General features: G+C 39.4%; 1 protein-coding gene across 1 annotated transcript in view; it reads right to left on the bottom strand.

The window, feature by feature from the left end:
- The window catches only part of LOC139296676 (zeta-sarcoglycan-like), a 137,961-nt gene that overhangs the window by 73,387 nt on the left and 43,496 nt on the right, over positions 1–21,078 (bottom strand). Inside the window, exon 2 of the mRNA XM_070919152.1 lies at positions 18,076–18,177. Within this exon, the coding sequence (XP_070775253.1) occupies positions 18,076–18,177 (102 nt within the window). The remainder of the gene's footprint in view (positions 1–18,075; positions 18,178–21,078) is intronic.

Here is a 21,078-nt window from a genome sequence, read left to right as displayed (position 1 = left end):
ACTCAAGGTCATTATACTTAGACATTCAACATTATTAAGTATGCAGTTCACGCTCACACATTAACAAGCTTAGGGAACTAGATTCAGAAATCTCACTTAAGCACACACACACAAAGTACCGAAGAACCATATCAACATGGACAAACGTCTATAGCTACATCAGGCCATATTTGTCTCTATAAAAGCAAATTTTCCCTCAAGTCCTGTGTCCTGTGGCATGGTTGAGGAAAGGATAAGAGACAAGATAAGTGGAGAGTACGGAGGAGGAGAGCAGAGCAGAGCAGATAAAGTTGCAATGCTCCATTTGCCATGAAATATTCCCCTGTGGTACAAATACTTGAGGTGAAAGACAAATAAGTTAACTCTGGAGAAGTTTGTGTGCCTGAAAGAGATAGCTTATGTGTGTGTGTGTGGAAGGAGACTGCCCTGTGTCTGAGGCAATGTGTGTATGTAATGTATGTGTACAATTGTGACAGTAGTTGACCTTGTTCACCTGTGTGTGTCTAAATGTATAAGTGCTTGTGAGTGTGTGTTTGTGTGGGTGTATCAATGCCTGCCCACGCAGACATGTCTTGCTACTAATAGACTATTGATCAGGGTCAGTTTCTGAGACCTGTACTGGCTGACACACACACACACACACACACACACACACACACACACACAAACACTGACTTGAAGTCAGTCCTGAATACTATAACTGAAAACAACTACTCACAAAATGTGTTTTTGTTTCTTTCTGTTTAACATGACATTGGCACATTGGCTTTGGGACGGTGCTGCGGAGTCATGGATTCCAAATAGCAATCTTTGGAATGATATCATGTATTTAAAAATTCATTTAACATCTGATGCTATTCCTTATATATGTTTTATTGCTCTGCCCCTCTGTCTCTGTCTCCCCCTGTAGTTTCCTTGCTGTGTCTGTTCCATCCAATTCCCCAGGGGATCATAACAGATCCTTTTTCATTTGTACTGAACCCACGGGTATGTGGGTGCTTGTGTGTGTATGTGTGTGTCTAAAGCCCATTTTTCCTTTAATGGCTATACAGACTCTTCTCTTTAACCCTGTCACCTCTACAAAGTTGGGACAATCCATTCCATCAAAGCAAGACAGATCAGATAGCTATCATAGCTGGCAGAGATAAATAACACTTACATTACTGGTCTATTACTAGCCTAAAGGCTGCCCGTTCCAGCACTAATCTAGATCACAGTTATCATTGCTAGGGGAAATGTAACACAAGAATGCACTGGCTTATCCTTTGCCTCAAGGTTATCAGTTTCAAACCTGATCTACATCACAGACAGTGCAGTTGTAGTTAAAAGAAATGAAACAAAGTGAAAGAGGGAAGACACCAGAATTGACAAGGATACAGTTATTGATGTACAGCGAAGAGAGAGTATGACATGCTGAGTACCTAAATGCATCAACATATGTTGTGTTCAGTGACCAGTCAATTAAATATACATATCTCTCTCCTCTCCACACTTACTTGTGTCTTTTTATCCAGCTCAGCCTCACCAGCTTGTTATCCCATAGTCATAGCTATTGAATAATGTATGCTGGGCCTCTCTCTCCCCCCAAAGGAGCAGTATTGGAAGGGATGTGGCTGCTTCAAACTGAATACTCTGATTCACTGGGGGCTTGAGGCTGGTGGGAGTTTTCATGTTCTTATTTCCTATAAAGACCCAATCCTGTTAAATAGTACAAGAACAAAAATGTTGTGTAATTCTTTGTCTGCTTAGAAACACTTTGAAGAGGGAATTGGGCAGATATTTCTGAACTTTTTCAGATGGACAAAAAGTTTTAGTGTTTGTCTTACTGGATTCTTGAGAATTCATGCTATGCCAAAAACCAATCAAGTGCAACAATTAGCTGTCTAAGTGTGAAATGATAAATCACTAAGCTTGTTTAGCCGTGAACATTTCATGCAATTTTATCACTCTTTGCATGAAGACAATCATACAAGGAAAATAATTGTTTTTTCAAACCTCATCTTTAACATTCTTTAGTGGGGCAACCTTTGTGTTTGCATTTGGTTTCCGAACTGAGGGTTTCGTTAAAGCTCCTCTGGGCTTTTTGGCTCATTTTCTAGCGTTTCAGTATGTCTTGTGGTTTGTTAGTGTCTCATTGCTGTGACAGGGATTTCCTGATGTTGGCATCTCTGCAGAGCTCTCAGCCATGTGATGAAATCCCCAAGCTGCCTCCATAATTACTGGGACTGGTTTACAAGGGCGGGACATTAGAAAGATGAAGTGGATTCTCTTGATGGTGAAACATTGCATAAAATAGGGCTTAGGCTGACAAAGATGAGAAGAGAGTGTGAGAAGGACAACTGGGAATTGGTCTAAGGGATAGGACATGATGGAGATAGAAGAGACAGAGAATGGTTCCAACACATGAAGCTAAATGAACCTGTTGGAATGTAATATTTTTATATGATATGCAGTGAACATGGTGCCATTATTTGCTAGCATGAAAAGGTTGGCCACATCTGAATTTCATACAGGTATCACACATCAGCAGCCAAGGGACTAGAGAGATGATGATGATTATTTGTTCCTGATGATGGGTTTTAGTGGTACATGTGAAAGACATTACATTGATATATACCAGGTTCTGAGTCTGCATACACACATAGTGAAACTACAACTTACAATAAGCAAGAGAACTTACAATAAGAAATTTACTCTTTCTCCAAATGACAAAGCAAATGATTCAAAACAGATCACACATGACCTTAAACCTGCAATAACTGATTTTTCTGGCCACTTGAAGGCAGCATAAAACCACACCATCAAAATATCATCACTTTTACGTTAATATGTTATACTTAGCAAACAGTTGCTTATTTACACATCCAGCAGTTACGGAGCAACATTATCTTTCATTTGCAGTCCTGTTTCATCAAATGAATGTAAGTCCAATATTAACTTCTTTAAGCTCTGTTTTTGGTGTCTATACCAAGTCCACAGCGAAATATCTGGCTCTTTAGCTGCTAAATGCTACACTATGTTCACCAGTTAGCCGCTAACTTTGTCTGTCTGCTGCCTGGTGCTGAGCAGGTAGTGTACAGTCAGTTTTTAGAGCTTTCTCGCTGAAAACCGCAGCTAGAAATGATGCCATAGCAGAGCAGCGAGAGTCAACCAAAACAGTAAAGGACAATGAACTCTCGAGGGGAGCTCGAAATATTTCTCTCTAATTTCATCACGAGCGGCCCCTTTCACTTTGTCACATTGTTTTCACGTGGTCATTTGAAACATTGCTATTATAAAAATATTGATTATGGCCACTTGGGTGGTTAAAATTTGAAGTACATACCACATATGCTACCATAAGGAGCGTGCACAACTACTGATACAATCACAGTGAACTTTAAGTACTTAAGCACATAGCTGTTGACTATTTATCTGCCATCGAGTCTCAAGAGTTCACTTGAGATATAAAAGTAAGCACTTCAGACTGTGCACAGATTTCCTCAAGGGGAGGTGCTGAAGGTGAGGGCATATTAAAACAATTAATGAATAGGGAATGGCAGGGTGGTGATTACTGGTTCCCAATGTTGGAACAAGGAAGAAAGTTGAAGGCAGGACCAAGTAAAATTATTCTTAACAAAGATGTAAAACACTTGTCTACAAGAAGTAAACAGTGTCCAAGGATGGGACCAGGGTGGGACAGGAAAAGCATGTGCACACATCATTTTCTCTAAGAATAACGTACAAAACCACGCTTCTTTCATTTCTCTTTTTCAGTCATTTTTCTTTTTACTTTTTCCTTGATCTCTCATTCAAGTGTCTTCTCTTCAATTAATTTCCAGCACAAAGTTTTTCAGGCAACTGAAGATCCCCCTGTTATTTACATTCTTATTATATCAGGCTTTGATCTCCATCCAGAGATTGGTCTTTAATCTTAGTTACCTCTGCTGTGTTACGTACCTTATTGTACTTTACTTTTCTATACCTGTACTCCCTCTGAAAGATCTGCACGGGCTGTCATTCAGTATTTCTGAATGTGCCTTTCAGTTACAGAGAAGTCCAACTGAGGTGCTCCTTTCAGTTACTTTACAGTTGTGTATGTATCTTGTAATCCTGTATATTTACTTTGCAATTCTACTTCTGTTCATGAAGATCTTTTGCATATCTGTCCTGAATGAGGGTCTTGTATGCTGTGCATATAGAAAAACCCTCTGCAACAGATTTGTGATTTGAGGCTTTATAAATTAACTTGATTTGACTTGAATTGATATAACTACCAGGTTGGGAAGAGCACCACTGGTGCATTTGTCCCAGATGTGACTGGTACCTGTTACTGTAATACCCAAACCGACCATCAAGAATTGTTGTAGAGGAGTTACAGTTTGAATTTGCTACCTGCCTTGCAGGCTTTTACATCTCTGGCTCTGGATTTACAGTTTCAAGAGACCTTTTCAATTATTCTCCTGTATGTTGTGATTTCAAAATACTGGTTTAAAATAATGTATGTTCCTGCATATGGCAGGACCAATTACCTCAGCAACTGCTTACCAGTTTCAACTTAGGCAGGGGCCTGTTGGCTGGAACGCTGGATTTCCCAGATGTCATCTTTGGAGCAGAGTATCCTAGAAGCTTCCCATTGTTAGTATGATAATTGGCATGCTGTTGTACAGTTGTGCCAGGCTCCAACATCTTAAGGGAAAAGAGGATCTTCAATTATCACCTCAACTATGCCAGGATGACATTTCAATACAGCACTGGGAATCTCTCAGTGGCAGATCTGTTGCTATATCATTGTGTGGCCCCTGAGATAGTGGACCTCTATGTCAAGGCAACCTTAATCATGGTAAAATCATGATTTTACAAGGAACAACAACAAGACTTTACAGCTAAAACTTAGGAAGAGGCAAGCCTGATCACTAACTCTCTCCCTGTTTTTAATGAAGGGAAGCAGCTTCTTGAATTCTGGCAAAACACGTTAAGAAATTGGACTGGGGTTGGCAGGGTGGATTTTTCTACCATTTGAATGCGTCCCTCACGCTCTAATGGTTTCTGCAGCTTTCTTCTGATAAAAGCAGAAATTAGTAATGGTTGAATTCATCAAGACTACTACTTTTGTGGACAATATGGTTGGATAGGGTTAGATATGTGTCCACTCCACCTGTCCCACAGACTACAAGCAAGGTAAGCTGCACACACGCTGCTTCATCTGCCAACTGTTTGTACAGAAAAATGGCTACAACCCAACACTCCCGACACAGCAGTTTCACTGTTTTGGCAGGTTCAGTAGAAAGGAGCCACATGTAAGCCACCACCAGAGTGCTGCCGCTGTGCTACTTAATCAACAAATCTGGTGCACTGATGTCACAGTACTTTCCTCACTAGACCTGGAGCACTTAACTATTAGGTGATGTCCCTTCAATTTACCTCAGCTCTACAATTATAAATGTATGAGAATAATCATCCTTCATATCTGCTGTGAATCCCAACTGACTCCAGCTGCCGTCCTTTGTGAAGGAACTAACTATTCTAGTGCCACCTTTTGAGCCAACAGGGGTTGAGCGTCTTACACTCAAAACACAGGTGTTTGGTGGAATATTCCTTTAGGGAAAGTTTCAGTAGAGACAATTATTGCAACTGTGAAGGCTCGCCTTTAGAGCTGAGTTAGCATAAGACGTAAGAATTGCCGTCATGTGGATGTTACACCAGAGCAGCAGAAAATGAAACCTGCTTACTTTGCACTCACGTTCATGTGACTGAAATGCAACTGATCCACTTACTGTCTCTTTTTTGTCATGCACGTCCTCTCATACACACACACATAGAGAGGAACAGTACAATATGTAATTAAGGCTGAACCACATTGTACCAATGATATGCACGCTGGTAATTAAATCTAATCTGTGTGTGTCTTCTCAGTGCAAGCGTGTGTCTTTGCGTGCGTGTGAGTGTGTGTTTAATGTCATAAGGCCAGAGCAGTGTAATGCCACACTCCCGTCCAGTTAATTAATTCAAATGTCCACCCTTAATTAATTTCACACAGTGGATTGTGACCGTTCCCCTGGAAACAACCTGTGAATACATAATACCGGCAGGGACAAAGTGTGTGCTGGGGTGTGTATAAATGCACTGTCAATGTCAGTTTGGTGTATTTTTGGGTGTAAGTGGGAGCGTGTGTTCAGCATGAGCACGTCAAAATGTATTTTGCTTTTATGCATGTCAAATGAATATGTATATTTGTTTAAGCACATAGGAGGAATATTTGTGTGTTCATGTGCGTACGCAAGAGACAGAAGTAACTGTGCAGTACACAAGGTGTTTTTTCTGTGAGTGCATCTGGTCAACAGCATGTCTAAATGTCAGCTGGTGTGTAGGCAGATATTTGCTTATAAATGTGTCTGTACATTTGTGTAAAGGGAGGTGTATATTGACAAAGTGAGCTGTTAAATTTGTTATATTCATTTACATATAACATTGTACTGTCATTCAAAGTTGTGTGTGTATATGCTGTAAGTGTATTCATAATTATGTGCCGTATATGCAAATTCTCTCCAGCCCCTGTAACAATGCCGTCATGTCCCATGGCTTCACTTTAGTCACAGTAGAGTGATTTGACTAGATGAGCTGAACAAGGAATTGCCACCACTTAATCTCTACCTACAGCATGAGGAGGAGGTTAGAAAATTGTTATATAAAAGAAGAGATGCCATGTGAGAGGAGAGACGAGGAGGAGAGATTTATGAAGGAGCATTAGCACCACTGTTAGGGGAAGAAAAAAAAAGAGAATATAGTTGAAATATTTTCAGAGAAAAGATGTAATAGTACGAGATTACATATTTTGAAAATGCAGTTTTAAATTTTACGGGGGAAAAAAGTTGTAATTGCAATTTTAATATAGATAAGAGCAGTCTGTCAGCTTCTACATGAGTAATGAGTAATGTTCTTGATGACCTGAAGCTACAGGTTTCACCAATAAGTAACTTATTATCAGAGATTTTAGGATATTGATCTGAAGATGAGCAGTTACATGATGTATGAGTCAATAACTCAGCTGTTTTGAAGTGTCTGGAGCACAGCAGAGACAGACAGCTGAGACAAAGAGCGCAGTCATGGCATTGAAAAGTGATTAAGGTCAGTGGGATTTATGAAAATTATATGAAAGGCAGCTAGAATGTACCTATATATAGTATGTTGTGCATTATGTTATGCTCTACGCTCACCTAGCCTCATTTGAGACTGTCTCTGAAGGAACCCAGCTGTGTGCTGCTCTTCATCAGAGGTGGAGAAGTTAACAAGATGTACATCCATTAAGCCTCTTGTCTTGGAAAACTAAAGCAAACTGTTTGAAAACACTTCTGATGAGGTATAAATCTCACCTTTGTGTGGCTATTGTCCACACAAATGTTAACCCCCCCTCACTTCCGTTAAAGAGCAGCACACAGCTGCTTCACTAAGCTTTTCAATGGGAAGCCTCCTGGACTTTGAGAGACAGTCCCAAAAGACGTGTCTGTCTTCAGGTGGTGACTGTCCCGGGCAACTGTGGAAAAGCCAAGCAGGGGGGGAACCTGAGAGGTGACATAAAAACATGAACCAGAACTGTATAGGCGACAGTTTGGACAATCAGGAAGTGCAAAAACATGTAATCCTAATCTAAGCATAACTTGACATTTTGCACTCGAAGCAACCTATTTAATTCTATTATGACTTTTTTTTCTGAAAATACTCAGAGTTCTTCTCGAAATATTCATGGCAAATTCAGATTTTATACTCGCAAATGTTTTTTTGTTTTTTCGTGGCCCCAACAGAGGCATTTATACTGCATCGTAAAGGGCACAGGGCAGAATTTCCATTCCAAAGCAAGATATTGATTTGTCACTTAAAAAGCGGTACCAGCATGTTTTGCAAGGTAAACCCTTTATCCAATCATTGCTCTAGGTCTTAATTTTAAAAGGTCATGTGTAGTCTTTTTTCAAATAAACATACTGTATCCAGTTATTGTGCAGCAGTTAGTTCAAAATGTTAGACTCATAAATTTGAATATGATAAAATGCAATAGCTATATTATATGAATCTCAATTTGATAACTACAACATATTATATGGTGAAATATAAATGTTAGTAGCAGACAGGACAGTAGGAGGTATATATGCAAATTATAGTTTATGCTAGACCAGCATTGGTCATTTAAACTTATATTCACTTATATACTCATCAAGCTGTGATTCATGTTATGAGTTTGAGCCAGTGTGGTTAACATGAATCCCTCTCATGTTGGAGCACACATTCTACACACTTAATTTGACATGGTAATTACACTGAACAGATGCTTTAACATACTTCAGTAAATGCATAGCCCTGGCTGTGGAATGAAACATCTTTGTCTTGACTGTCCCTTTACCTAATATAGGCTAATATTACCTAATTTTCCCACTGATGCTATCATTGAAACTAGCTGTGGGCTAAAAGATAAATTTGTCTGTATAAAGCTATCTGATCATTATGCCAATTACTGCTACAAAAACTAGCGTGGGGGGATTGAGTGGGGGAGGGGGGTATTCAAACTTGAATATACAGAGAAACCTCAGCTCTACACACTTCAAAGCGAAGCATCACAATTCTTCTTTCTGCTTTAAATTGTGGCTGTCATATCATAGCTGAGGCCATGGTTGTTACAGAGGGATAGGGCAAACACAGTGCTATATAGAGCTGAAAGTATAGAGTAACTTTGGGTTTAGGTAATAAAGTCTAAAATAAAACTGCACTCAAGAAGAAACCCAGCCAACTATCAATGACCCTGAGTGTGTGTAGTTCACTAAATCAAATGTTAAAGTGCTGGCACACAGCTGATGGCCTTGTGCTCAATGGTTACTACTGTCTTTATGCCAGCAATGCGGCATTTATGGATGTGGAGGGATATGCTGCCTAGAGCCAGGATTAGTTACAAGGAAGGGAAGATGTTCAAGAGCAGGTATTGCTTTTAAAAAAATTTGTTTATTAAGAAAGGCATATCATCTCATGGGCATCCCCACAGGGTGGTGTTAGAAAAGAGGAGAAAACGTATTTTCTGTTAGTACAGGTTTAAATAATAGAACCCAAATAACATAAAGCAAAAAAAACTCACTATACAAGTGTTAAGTAATGAATTACGTATTTTCTTTTTCATGAAATTCATCCTGACGGCTTCTGTAGTTGAGAAAACAGCCCAAGTATAAAATATTACGTCCTGTTAGAAAAGAGTGCACAGTGCAGTGTTCTGCATTGGAGAATTGCATATAGTATGTTGCACTGATGACACATGAGCTGAAGGGGTTTCATTTACTCTGAGGCTGTCAACACTAAAAGTATGTATGGAGACACATTAGGACGGTCCAGCACTGTTATGTTGGCAAATGCTTATACTTGGAGGGGTTTCAGTTTGGTGCCTGAAACTCTCAAAGAGTGAGGTACAATTGGGCTTGACAAGGAAATGGCAAGCATATTTCGATGGACTTTGGGTGAAGCAATATCCATTTTAATGACAGCATTATCAAAATTCTTAGATTTAACATGGTACGGCATGCCTGATGTGCCCTTTTTCTTCAGTCAAGTTTTGTGATGAGGGGATTTGTTGTGGCTTTTGGGTGACGTGGCCTCTGAGACAGAAGCTGGAGGGTGGGATGGAATGATCTTTTGGAGCAAGGGATTAATATTCTTATTCATTTTGTCTCGTTTCCTCTCTCCCCTCTGGGGCCAATGTGACTTTCATTCTCCTGACATTCTGAAAAATGCTGTTAAATGTTAATGGAGACTATTTTTACATGGGTCGCGACCATGTCTGGCACACACGTACATGGCGGACGCTCACACATCAGAATTTTGGACATTTGCCCACGCAGACAATCAAATATGCAGACAGTCGCACACACATACACTCCCACATGCTCAACACACCAATCTAAGCTCAGTCTTGAATTAAAAAAATTATGACCGTATTCTTGCTTTTGGAAAAATGGTCAAATAATCCCCACTTCCCCTGGCCTCACTAACCTCTGCAAACCTCTCTCAGTCAAACTTTTCTTTCGTCTTTTGTCTATTATCTCCAATTCAACTTCAGTGGTAGCACTGACTTCTCATTTGATATCTTTTTTAATGTTGTGGGGGACACGGAAAAAGCTTAGACATCTGACAAGCACTCTGCATGTGTCTGCTTGGTGGAGCTCTCATCTTCTGACGTCGACATTTATTATCACAGACAGCGTGTCTAAGTCATTCCTTTCCGCAGGCTGAAGGCTGGAGAAATTCTCATGTAGACAGTGCCACCCGCTAAAGGTGACATGCTGTTTAAATCAAATAAACTTTACATTTGTTGGACTTGGAGATGCCACACGTTGAGTGTTCTTTTATGGTAGACTGGTGAGTTACACTATAGGACAGGGAAATAATGAAATATAGAAATAGAAAGCAGCAGCTCACTTTGTCTTGAAGCATTTTAAGCTGGTGGATAGAAGCTGGGAGCGATCATGTAATAAGCATCACAAGTCAAGGCTAGCTCTAGCTCAACAAACACTAAGAACTCAGTCCTGATCCAATTCTGTAGTGTCAGCCTTGACAGATGTGTTTTTATAATACTGTAATGAATCATTGTACAATAAGTCAAACATTCCTCTCTTCCTGTAACCCACTGCATTATATTAGAGCTATTTGCATGTTCACAAGAGAGGCTAAAGACAAATTCCCTAAAACGCAAAGGCATGGTGGTTTACTCGCTTTGTTTTGAACAGACTTTATTGGCATTATCGACCGGGACAAGTGCCACCAAACGTGCCAAGCAACATTTCTTTTTATCCATAGCAATTGTCATCTCAATAGTACAGAGAATGTTTTTTTTGTAGAAGATAATTCACCACACATACTGATACGCTGACAGTATGTAATATCACTTAAATTGCACCTCACTGCTAGAGACCCTTCATGTGGCACATCACAGCCACCGAGGATGACATGTAATTCGAATCAAATGTTTTCTAGCAGTTGGACTTCCTGTTGACAGTGTGTCCGGATTTTTTTTACATGAGAGGCATCACCTTCACTAAGATGAAGAGCTGTGGACATAAAAACATGCCACTCTCTATCCTAGACATGACCACAAACAAAGGAAAATAACATTAAAAAAGGCTATTATTCTGAGAAGACACCCACTAGCATCACGCACACCATGCGACACACAATTAAAATCAAGTGTGCTTGACAGTTGGACTTTGTGGCATTCTTTTCTTTATCACAAACAAAAGGCATGAATACAAAGTCAAACAAACAAACATTACCTGCTGTTATTCTTTAGAGAAAGTTGCAAGCGCAAGCCACCCCAAGTAGCATGCCATTAAAGTCAAACAAAACCACACTGTAACAGTTAGAGTTGCCACAGCGCAACAGTTCCGCAGCAATAGCCCAGGAATTATAGCCTATACCAAGGTCTGCATCCGTTCAGTTACATTTACCCCAGATTGTTTACAATGCTGCAAAGTCAAAATCAATAGGGCCTGCCAAGACGGGAACAGCCTAATGTTCCATTAGAACTCTCTGCTATTCAATTACAGCTCCAGAGTTGGAGAAGTTTCAGCTAGCTCAGATCCCCAGAGGAGAAGCACAGAGAAAGTATGAGACAGAGAGAGGGAGTAATAAATCTAAAACTGACAAACAGCAAAAATAAAGTTATGGCATCCTCCCACCTTCACCCACCCCCCCATATTTTTCAGTCTTCCTTGAAGCTGCAGTACAGGATATGGATGAGAGGAGTTCTTCAATTATTGTTGCTTTTAACTTTTTCATTATGTTTCATTCATTATTGTTTTTCAATTTCACTCATCTCTTTTGTAGTTTTAATTATCCTTTTACTGGCCACATGCCTTCTTTTATACTTTACCTCTCTCCCGTTACATGCATAAATCCACACTCTCCATCTATTCAGTACATCCAGAGATTTCTTTTTACACCCCAGGAAGTGAAGCCCTTATCCAGGCAGTCTCCTGCACATAACTAGGCCTGTCTCTGGGGAGCCAGTATCACTACAGGGGTGAGAGAGAAAGACGGAACAGAAACAACATAGAAAGAAGAAGAAAGAAGACAAAGAAATGTCATAGACAGGGGGTAGGGGAAGAAAAGGCCTAATAACAGGGAAAAGAGCCACATAAAAAGAAAAGTCAAATCAAAAAAATAGAGAGGGACAGCAAGAGAGCAGAATAAATGAAGTTTTCTTTGTGCCTCCTGTGGTGGTGATAGGTCGTCATGGGGTCCCTATGGGGACAATTATAGGGCCTAGTGGCAAGAGTCAGTGTTTGTGTGTGTGTGTATGTGCATGCGTGCTTCACTAAAGACAGGCCTTTGTGGGAACAGAGCAGAGAGGGCGAGACATAGAGGGAACATTGCATCCACGGTGTGCCTTTTAAAATACACCAATACAAAACCCTACAAAACCTGCTGCTCTGAAGATAATCCCACAGCCTCTGGTTTACAATAGAATCATCCTTCAAGTAAATGCATACTATTACATACAGTACATATACTATGTTAATTCCCCATATACAAAGAAAACACAAAACATGCGGAAAATCATGCACAACAAGAGCCCCTAAACGACATATGTTTATGCTCAAGTGAGAAAGCCCTCTAGCGGCCATAGTAATTATGACTGGAGCAAAGGAGAAAGTATGGTGATGTTGTTATACAGCCACAAAGTCCACGTAGGGAGGAGGTCAGGGTGACTGGATGGGTCAACAAATCATGAACAAAGTTGTCATTTTAACCCAAACCATGATCTTAATCTCCCTTAATAATCATGTCCTTTTTGTGACTAAACCTAGCCAAACCTTAACCATAGCATAGATTATAAGAGAGCTGTGTAACGGTTTTCAGAGGAACAGACAAACTATGCGTCGTTCTAGAGGGTGTGGACAAACAATGTATTTTGACATTTGATTTGGAGGACTTATGCCAAAGTGTAGGCTCTCTTGCTTACTTGCTCCTGCACCTTTTACCTGCCTGAACCTGTGCTGACTGCCTGTATCTTATCCTGCCAAATCCCTTTGTTCATCCGATTCAGGCTTGCCTGCCTGTAAGATCAATCAGCAAAGCGTCTTTTGCCCAGCCTGTTATGTCTGCATCCACACATTTTAGTTGATCTCCGCCACATTTGTTACAATATGATCTGTCCACAATGGGTGCCCTGGATTTCCCATAGTAAATGCGACTGAGCTGTCCTTTGCCATGTGGCTCTACACATATTGTCAGAACGCATGTAGTGTGCTGTGTATGGTATCTTCCAAGCGCTGGCTTGTGATGTGGCTCCCAGGGCTGGCAGAGATTTTGGCTGCTTATCAGCTTTATTGTGTGGCCACACAGTCATTGCTCCAGGTCCTGTGTCTCTCAAAGCTTCCCTGGTGCCATCAAATGCCTGCCGAGTACTTTGCTGAGCTTCTCCAGTGCCTTCCAGTTCCTGCCTGGTGCCTTAGAGGACTTCCTTGCCAGATCATCCACGTTGCTCAAGCTACTCCTGCCTGCTACCTGTTATGTGTTTGCTTGATGCAAGCCTGAAACATGTCTCTTCATATATTTTTCTGATGTTCTGCCTGATGACTGATTTTGTGTTTGTTTATTTGACTCAGACCCACCCCCTAACAGTGACACCACTAGTGCTTGTCAAAAATGATAAAATGTATATTTTGTACTGGTTCCTTTTAAGCTTGGTGTGTACTAGTAACACCCTACAAGAGGTAAACAGGGAGATGTACAGTGCCTTACTTGAGCAAGGGGATGGTGTTGTGATTGTGCCAGTAATGCTGTTTTTCTTTTCTGTTTTTCTCTCTATATGGGAGGGTATTTATCCGTCGGCTATGCATACTGAAGAATCAAGAGAAATATTTTTTTGATAACAACTTGCAGGCACACACACAGGTAACATGAATCACCCCAAAAAAAATCTCAGAACTTCCTTCAAAAACAAATCCAAACATGTTTGGGGCAAGGCTTGTTCTGCCAAAATTACTGGCAATGTTGATATATTTGACCTCACACTCAAACGACACGGTAATCTATTTACCTGCAAGGCAAGTAAAACTAAACAAACAAAACAAGACCATAATTAAACCATCTGACCCTTCCAGCAGATATGGAAATTAAGTCCACCATGTAAAAAATGTGAAACGCAATAATGACTCTTAACAACATTAAAAATTTTCATTTTCAAAATTTGCCAAAATTTGCAGAACATGTTGGGGTGTTTAACCTGTCTTTATTCTACCACTTTATTCTACACCAGTTTCTCTCATCCTTCTTCTTTCCTTTGTTTCTCTTTTCTCTCCCTTATCTTGTATTCATACCTTTTCTCCCATCTCTTTAGGTCTGCCTCCCTCTGACTTCTTACTTCCTTCCAACCTCCTCCTCCTCTCTTTTTTCCCTTCCCTTTCTCTCCACAGTTATCGTTCTCTCTCCTGCACCCTGTCTATTTCCCTCCCACCCAGGCAATCAAATTTCTCACTGTGTTGTTGTTGTTGTTAGCGTGTGGTTTATATGCAATGTTCTGTATTTAGCTCTCTCTGGGAGTCACAATGTTCCATTTACCTTTCCCACAATGCATTGCTGGGGGATGGCCTCGATTATGCAAAATGCGCATGTGTGTGCATGTGATGTTTTTGAATAAGGCATAATACAGCTGCGTGGGAGGGATGTCATCTTCATACTCTCATCCATTCTCCTACATCTCTTTATATCCTAAAATGTATTTTCTCAAAATGTAAATCTAAAAGAGCTTAAATATTTTTCATCCTTATTTTTGTAATTTCAAGTGCACTTATACACTTTAATACTTTTAACTTTACCAGTTTTTGGAAATCTTAACAACAAATCATACTTCATACATAGTGACATGAAACTGAGGTAAGTGTGAGGTAAGACTTGCAGGGCCGCAGCAATATCTCCTTTCTCGAAATGAAGGCCCAACAGAAATAATTTGGGAACTATGGCTTTATGACAACAAACTTTAAGATGTCGTTTACCAATGTTTTTGTTTAGCACTACATCACTTGTCTCAACTTATTTATTGAAAAAATGTGGGTTTAAATGTCTGAAAACCAAATTTAACCTCTATCTCCTCTTTACTGCATTATGCTTTGAATCCTCACAATTTAGCTTGTCATACCTACTGTAGGTATGTGTTGTTTGAGTAGGATTCTGGCATAATACTCTAAACGTCTTAATAATGGTAAGATTTCAGATGATTTACACTTAATGTTAAGCATATATAAGGTGTAAAAGCCTGACTTATACTGATGTTTGTGGGTGAATTCAATTAAACGGCATGGGGCCTATATAAAATCCAAGGAGATAAATATTCTTCTTTGAATATGGTCTGGATTGCTAGTCCGCCTCTCTGCAACAAGGATCTCGGTCCTGAACTGTTGTCGCTCTATGGTTCGGTCTTTTGTCTCCTCTTCTCTCTATAGTATGTCTCTTCACAATACAAGCAGTAGACTGTTGTGTCCTCAGGGAGTTTAGTGGATACTTCTGATTCTGCATGCTCCCCACAATGCAACCACACTTTACAGTAAAGGCACAGTGACTGTCAATATCAAAATAAGGGCATACCTGCTGTTTGGAAAATGTGAGGACGACCTGCTGTCTGCTTTCATGTAAGAAGATAAGTGCTGCCTCATACACACACTCAAATACACACAAACATGCACATATACACAAATTGGCTCCATCACAGGCACAAAATATCTGCTCGAAATAAAGTAAAAAATAAAGTTTTGAAAGCAAAAAATTTCAATAGATACTTAGGCTGGCGCATGCAACCCTCACACACTTTATCACACATTCATGAACACAATGGTTGACACACTTGCAGAATACACACATACAGTATACAGATCAAACAAGCTGTTATCACACAGTGTGAAGGTTTAAAGGAAATAAAACCACAATGTGAAAAAAAATACACAGTGTAGTTTCTCATCTTTTTGTGTCATTCTCCCATGTCTTTATTTTCCTTGTTTTGGCTCTGATATTTTGTTTTTATTGATGACATAGAGAGTTACAGTATATAAAAGAATAGAAAATGAATATGTTGTGTCGTTGTGTGCAGTATTACTGTAACTAGACCTTTAGACCTACGCAGGGGTTTCTATCCAGATTTAAAAAGACAGCATCATTTGTAAAAGGTTGATCAAACATTCATGCTCACATCTGTCTTTGATGAGTTTAAGCCATTTTATTGACACATATTCTTAAATTTGATTTAAGCAATGGTTTGATTCTGTTCACTATTCAGGTGAGCAGGGCAGAGATGATTCACATGAAATAAAAGTTTAAGTTTTTGAAGACAGTTTGTGGTGATCAGACCCACACATTCGCACAATCCCGGTGATTTGTCACGTTGTTCTCAGTTAAATAACTCCAAGGTTAAAAGTCGGCAGTGGTATATTATTTACTGCCAGTTTGGAAGCAATACACTCATGTTTAATCATGTTGTTGTGAGAGTGTTTCTGCATACACACATATATATATATATAAAATTGACTTTTAAGTTGACAATGCCATTTTATCATCACAATATGACATATATTCAAATGCACAGTGAGCTGGTGTGTAAAGTTTTTAGTATGCATAATATGAGTAATTATGAATACGAATAAGTCTAAAATCATGGCATTTGGCAATATTAGACATGCATCACAGAGACTTTCAAGACTGAACCAAAATATGAGAGTTTCTCAATTATCTATTCCACTCATGATCTACACAAGTGTTTGTTGATAGTCCTTTTATCTCCTCTTACAACCCTCTTTCTGCTTTTCCTCTTGCCTCTCTTCTCTTCCCTAATTACTTTTTCCTCCTCATCAGCCTTCACTCGTTCCACAACACCTCTCATCTCACTTCATTCCATCTTCTCACTGTCATTCTTCACTGGTCATCATCTCTCTCCACTCTTATCCCCAATTCTCTCACATCTTTTGTATCTGGTCATGCTTTCTTTCTCTTATTTTGTTTTTATCTTCACCATCCTCCTGTCCTGTTATACCATGCATGTAAATATTAGCACATCCTTTCCCGGCGCTCCTCATTTCTCCTAGTCACAACAGCAATAAGCTATGTTGTGAGCGTAAAAGCTTATGCTGTGGGTAATGCTTCTGTGCACTTCTCATCAAAATTACTTGCAAACCATACACGTCAGTGCAAATGGTGTTTCAGGTTCCTCTAGATGCTTTACAAAAATAGAAAGTGGTAGAGGAAGCAAATGCTAAAGTAGTATTAGATAAGACAGACGGGGTCGTAAGAAGAAGAATTAGCCTTATTAAGGGAATAGAAGCTATAAGTACTGCAGGAATTTGGTATTATACAAATACACATTTAGCTTCGCTGTAATGAAAAACAACACCACAGCTGTATAGAGTATTACATCTTTCATACATTTCCTGTCTTTCTATTCTACTCCATCACACCATTAATCTCTTGCTTTTCAATTGAATCCCCCCCCCTTCCCCCGCACACACACACACACACACACACAGTGACAGCATGACACTATTGAAGTCAATCCCCCCCGCTTACTATTCATTCATATGAACGCACACACACACGCTCAAGCACACATACACACAGTGTCACCAGGATTGTCCCATACAGAGTGACATAGTGTCCATGTTGCCTCAGCTGACGGGATCGATGGTAATTCTGGGTGTGATGAATGGAGATAGAGGAGTGCAGGATCATATGCAGCGCTATAATGTGTCACATACATGATAAATAGACCCTGACTGCTGGGAACAACATCTGATTTCTGCCCATTATAGGGGTTGGAACATAAGGGCATATACACACACACACGTACATCCTCACCACATAACTTAACAAAGGACACATGAAATATAATATTCAGTACAACATATATGAAAAAAATATGAAAGCAGTTGAACCTGAAAAGATTGAACTGACTGAAGCATGGCTACATTTGCATGAAAACACACAAACTCACAGTGAATAGTCAAACAGTGCATAGGTTTTTGTTCTATAACACAGCTATATAGGAACACACACACACACACTCACACAGACATGTGGTCTTACCCTTCGAGACTGGATCTCTTTGACGTATAAAGGCAATAAGAATTCGGACACTCCCTCCAATCTGACACCTTCTTTGGTCACCTGCAGATTCCCCATACCATCCTAAAAAGACGGAGATACATACAGAGAGAGATAGAGAGAAATTCAGTGGTTATTCAGAGAACATATAAATAAATAAATAAATTTGTGCACATATAGTTTCCTCATCTCTGGTTACTCCAGTTACTACAGCGGTCGAATAAATAGTGAAACAAAAAGCACAATATTTTCCTCTGAAACGTAGTAGAGTAGAATTACAACGTATCATAAAATAGAAATACTCAAGTAAAATACAAGTACCACAGTACCTCAACACTGCACTTAAGTACAGTATTTGAGTAAATGCACTTGGTTACTTTCCAGCACTGATGAAGACACAAAGTTGACAAGACTTTACCCATCAGAGTATTTACCCATCAAAAGTGGCTTAACTTCAGAAAATACAATTTGGGAACAATTTACCTGCTGTCAGTCCTGTTCACACATTATATTTATGAAAATACAAAATTGATACGTATATAATATATTTACACTATTGAAGGTCTTAGGTTTAAACTATTTACAGCAGCAGTCTTCAGTTATCTACAGATACCCAGAAGTACTTAGTATTAAAATCATTCATACAATCAGTCATTGATGAGCAGTGTTGTATTGATGTGAGACAAGAATATCATGTATTCACACAGGTCTGCTTCATCTACAGTCAGATCCTGTTTTACAGAGAACATTCTTCACAGTCTATTAAGAATATATTGTTACTCATTACTAATTACTAATACATACAGTCAACATCAAAGAGCATCATACAATAACCATTATACCTGAAAAACACAGAAAGGAAGGGCAACGTGAGGGGAAATGATAAGTTACATTCCATGTACATGTTGCGCTGACATTGTTAGCATTCGGCAACATATCCCAGGAGTCTTAGCCATTGGCACACTGTCAAAGCCTCATGAGAGCTGTAGTTTTGAATAGCTGTTTTATCTTTCACCATTTAGCTTACAATGCAGACCGAAAACCCCAGGAACACATTTCAGCTTGTCAGACAGATGAAAGAAACCCCTGCTGAGAAAACCCATTGAGTTTTGAAAGCGAAAGCAGAGAGGTTAGCTAGAGAAAGGTGGAGGAGTTTGGCTCTCCATGGGGAGCCTCTTCAACAAAGGTCAATGCACTAAAATCACACATTACACATTTTAAGATAAAAATCCTACTTACATCAGAATTATCTGAAGCTTTGACAGGTTTACATTTTCCTTTATTTTTTAGACCTGCAGTTTGCTGTGTTCAAAACAACTCTATTTCTTTCTTTATATTCTTATTAATCAACACTACAGTTAACCAAAAAGAAAGGGTTTGATGACGAGGACTCTCTCAGCCTCATGGGATCATCAAATGGTCAAAAATGTTTATATTAAAAAACTTTGGATCCGACTAAAGATATCCCTAACTAATGTTGCTGGTGTTGTAATGCAAAACAATATTTTAATAAAAGTGATGATGAGATTGCTGCATATATAAATTTACTCCACTGCTCTGACAAGGACTGCAGTCTTTTTTACAATTTCAGAAAAACTAAGAAAAAGACTATGAGCTAAGAACTAAGAAAAAGACTATGAGCCTTGCAAAGTTGTGTAAAACACATATTTACAGTAAGTTGTGTGCTTTACATCACAGCACTTCTGATCAGCTGGCCAGCTGTCTGTGATAAAAAAAAATGGCTTTGTGCCGGTTTGTGATCAGTCGAGCCACATTTTACCAATTCCACATGAGTGAATGCTTGAAAGATTGTTGGATCAGACTTACATGGTAAGACTAAATTCCTTTCAACCAGCCATGCAGGGTATTAGGAGAGTAGGGGCTTTTACAGCGCAAAGAGGCGGCTACTGTACCATGTCAAATCGGAGCTTAGGAGAGTGACAGTGGAGGAAGTGCAACAGTGCAAGAGCTGCTCTGACCATGTGCTTGGTCAGAGTTTGGTGAGGATTCTGGGTATTGTAGTATGTTTCATGGTAACACAAGTCTGTTGATAAAGCAAATTTTTAAGATAAAACTTTCATAGACACTGATATCATCGCCTTGTTTATATAATCAGCCAAGCTGATAAGAGATCAGTTGTAATCATCAATAGAATGGAGTTGGTTGTTTGACATTTCAAGGAAAAACCATAGCAGCAGATAAGGCAGTTTTATGGCCAAGATTTTACAAAAAAAGAGTCCTAGAATATAGGTTAGGGAATTGTAAACAAAGTAAGCCTGGTTGTCCGATTTATATAGGCAATGTTATTTTCTTATTTTCGTTTTTCTTTTTGTTATTAAGAAAATGTTAATGAAAACAAGAATGACAAGTGTTTTCCTGGTTATTTTGAAACAAATCTCCTCAGGGCAAACCTTTTCAGGCTCAAAAACATGTTACTAGTGTAAAATAAAGTTCTTTTGGGGGGTAAATTGGAACTTCCACAGAATGTGTCGCTCGATGACAACAAATTAGTCTTGCTTCCCTGGTTCCCAGCTTTCTTTTCATGTTCACAAATATTGATGAAACTGTCCATGACGATAGGAATTCTATTCGGAGTGCTGCAGCAAATTATCATTAATTGTTAGGTGCAACAAACCAACAAAACCTTTCAAATTAGAAATGTGCTCAAGGCATGAGAGAGAGAAAAGAAAGGGAGAGACATTGGGAGGATAAGACAATGAGGAGAGCAGGAAAGGAGATGGATGAGGAGGAAAATAAGTAAAACTGGGGAAATAAAAAACCAAGAGGAATAAATCATATGGAAAGAGAAGAAAATTGGAGCAAAATGATACTAAAAACAGGCAGAGTCAAGCTCATCTACTGAGATGAAAATGCCTGTAGCATTGGGCAGTGGAGGTGAGCTGGGGGAATGGAGGAATGTGGGGGTGGACCAGCCAGCTCCACATCAGAAGAAAAAATAGCAAAGCTCTGTATTTTAATTAAAAT

The sequence above is a fragment of the Enoplosus armatus genome, chromosome 2 (genome assembly GCF_043641665.1).
Source record: "Enoplosus armatus isolate fEnoArm2 chromosome 2, fEnoArm2.hap1, whole genome shotgun sequence".
In the NCBI taxonomy this organism is placed as follows: domain Eukaryota; kingdom Metazoa; phylum Chordata; class Actinopteri; order Centrarchiformes; family Enoplosidae; genus Enoplosus; species Enoplosus armatus.
The sequence above is the reverse complement of the archived record's forward strand: the minus strand, read 5'-3'. Positions and strand labels throughout refer to the sequence as shown.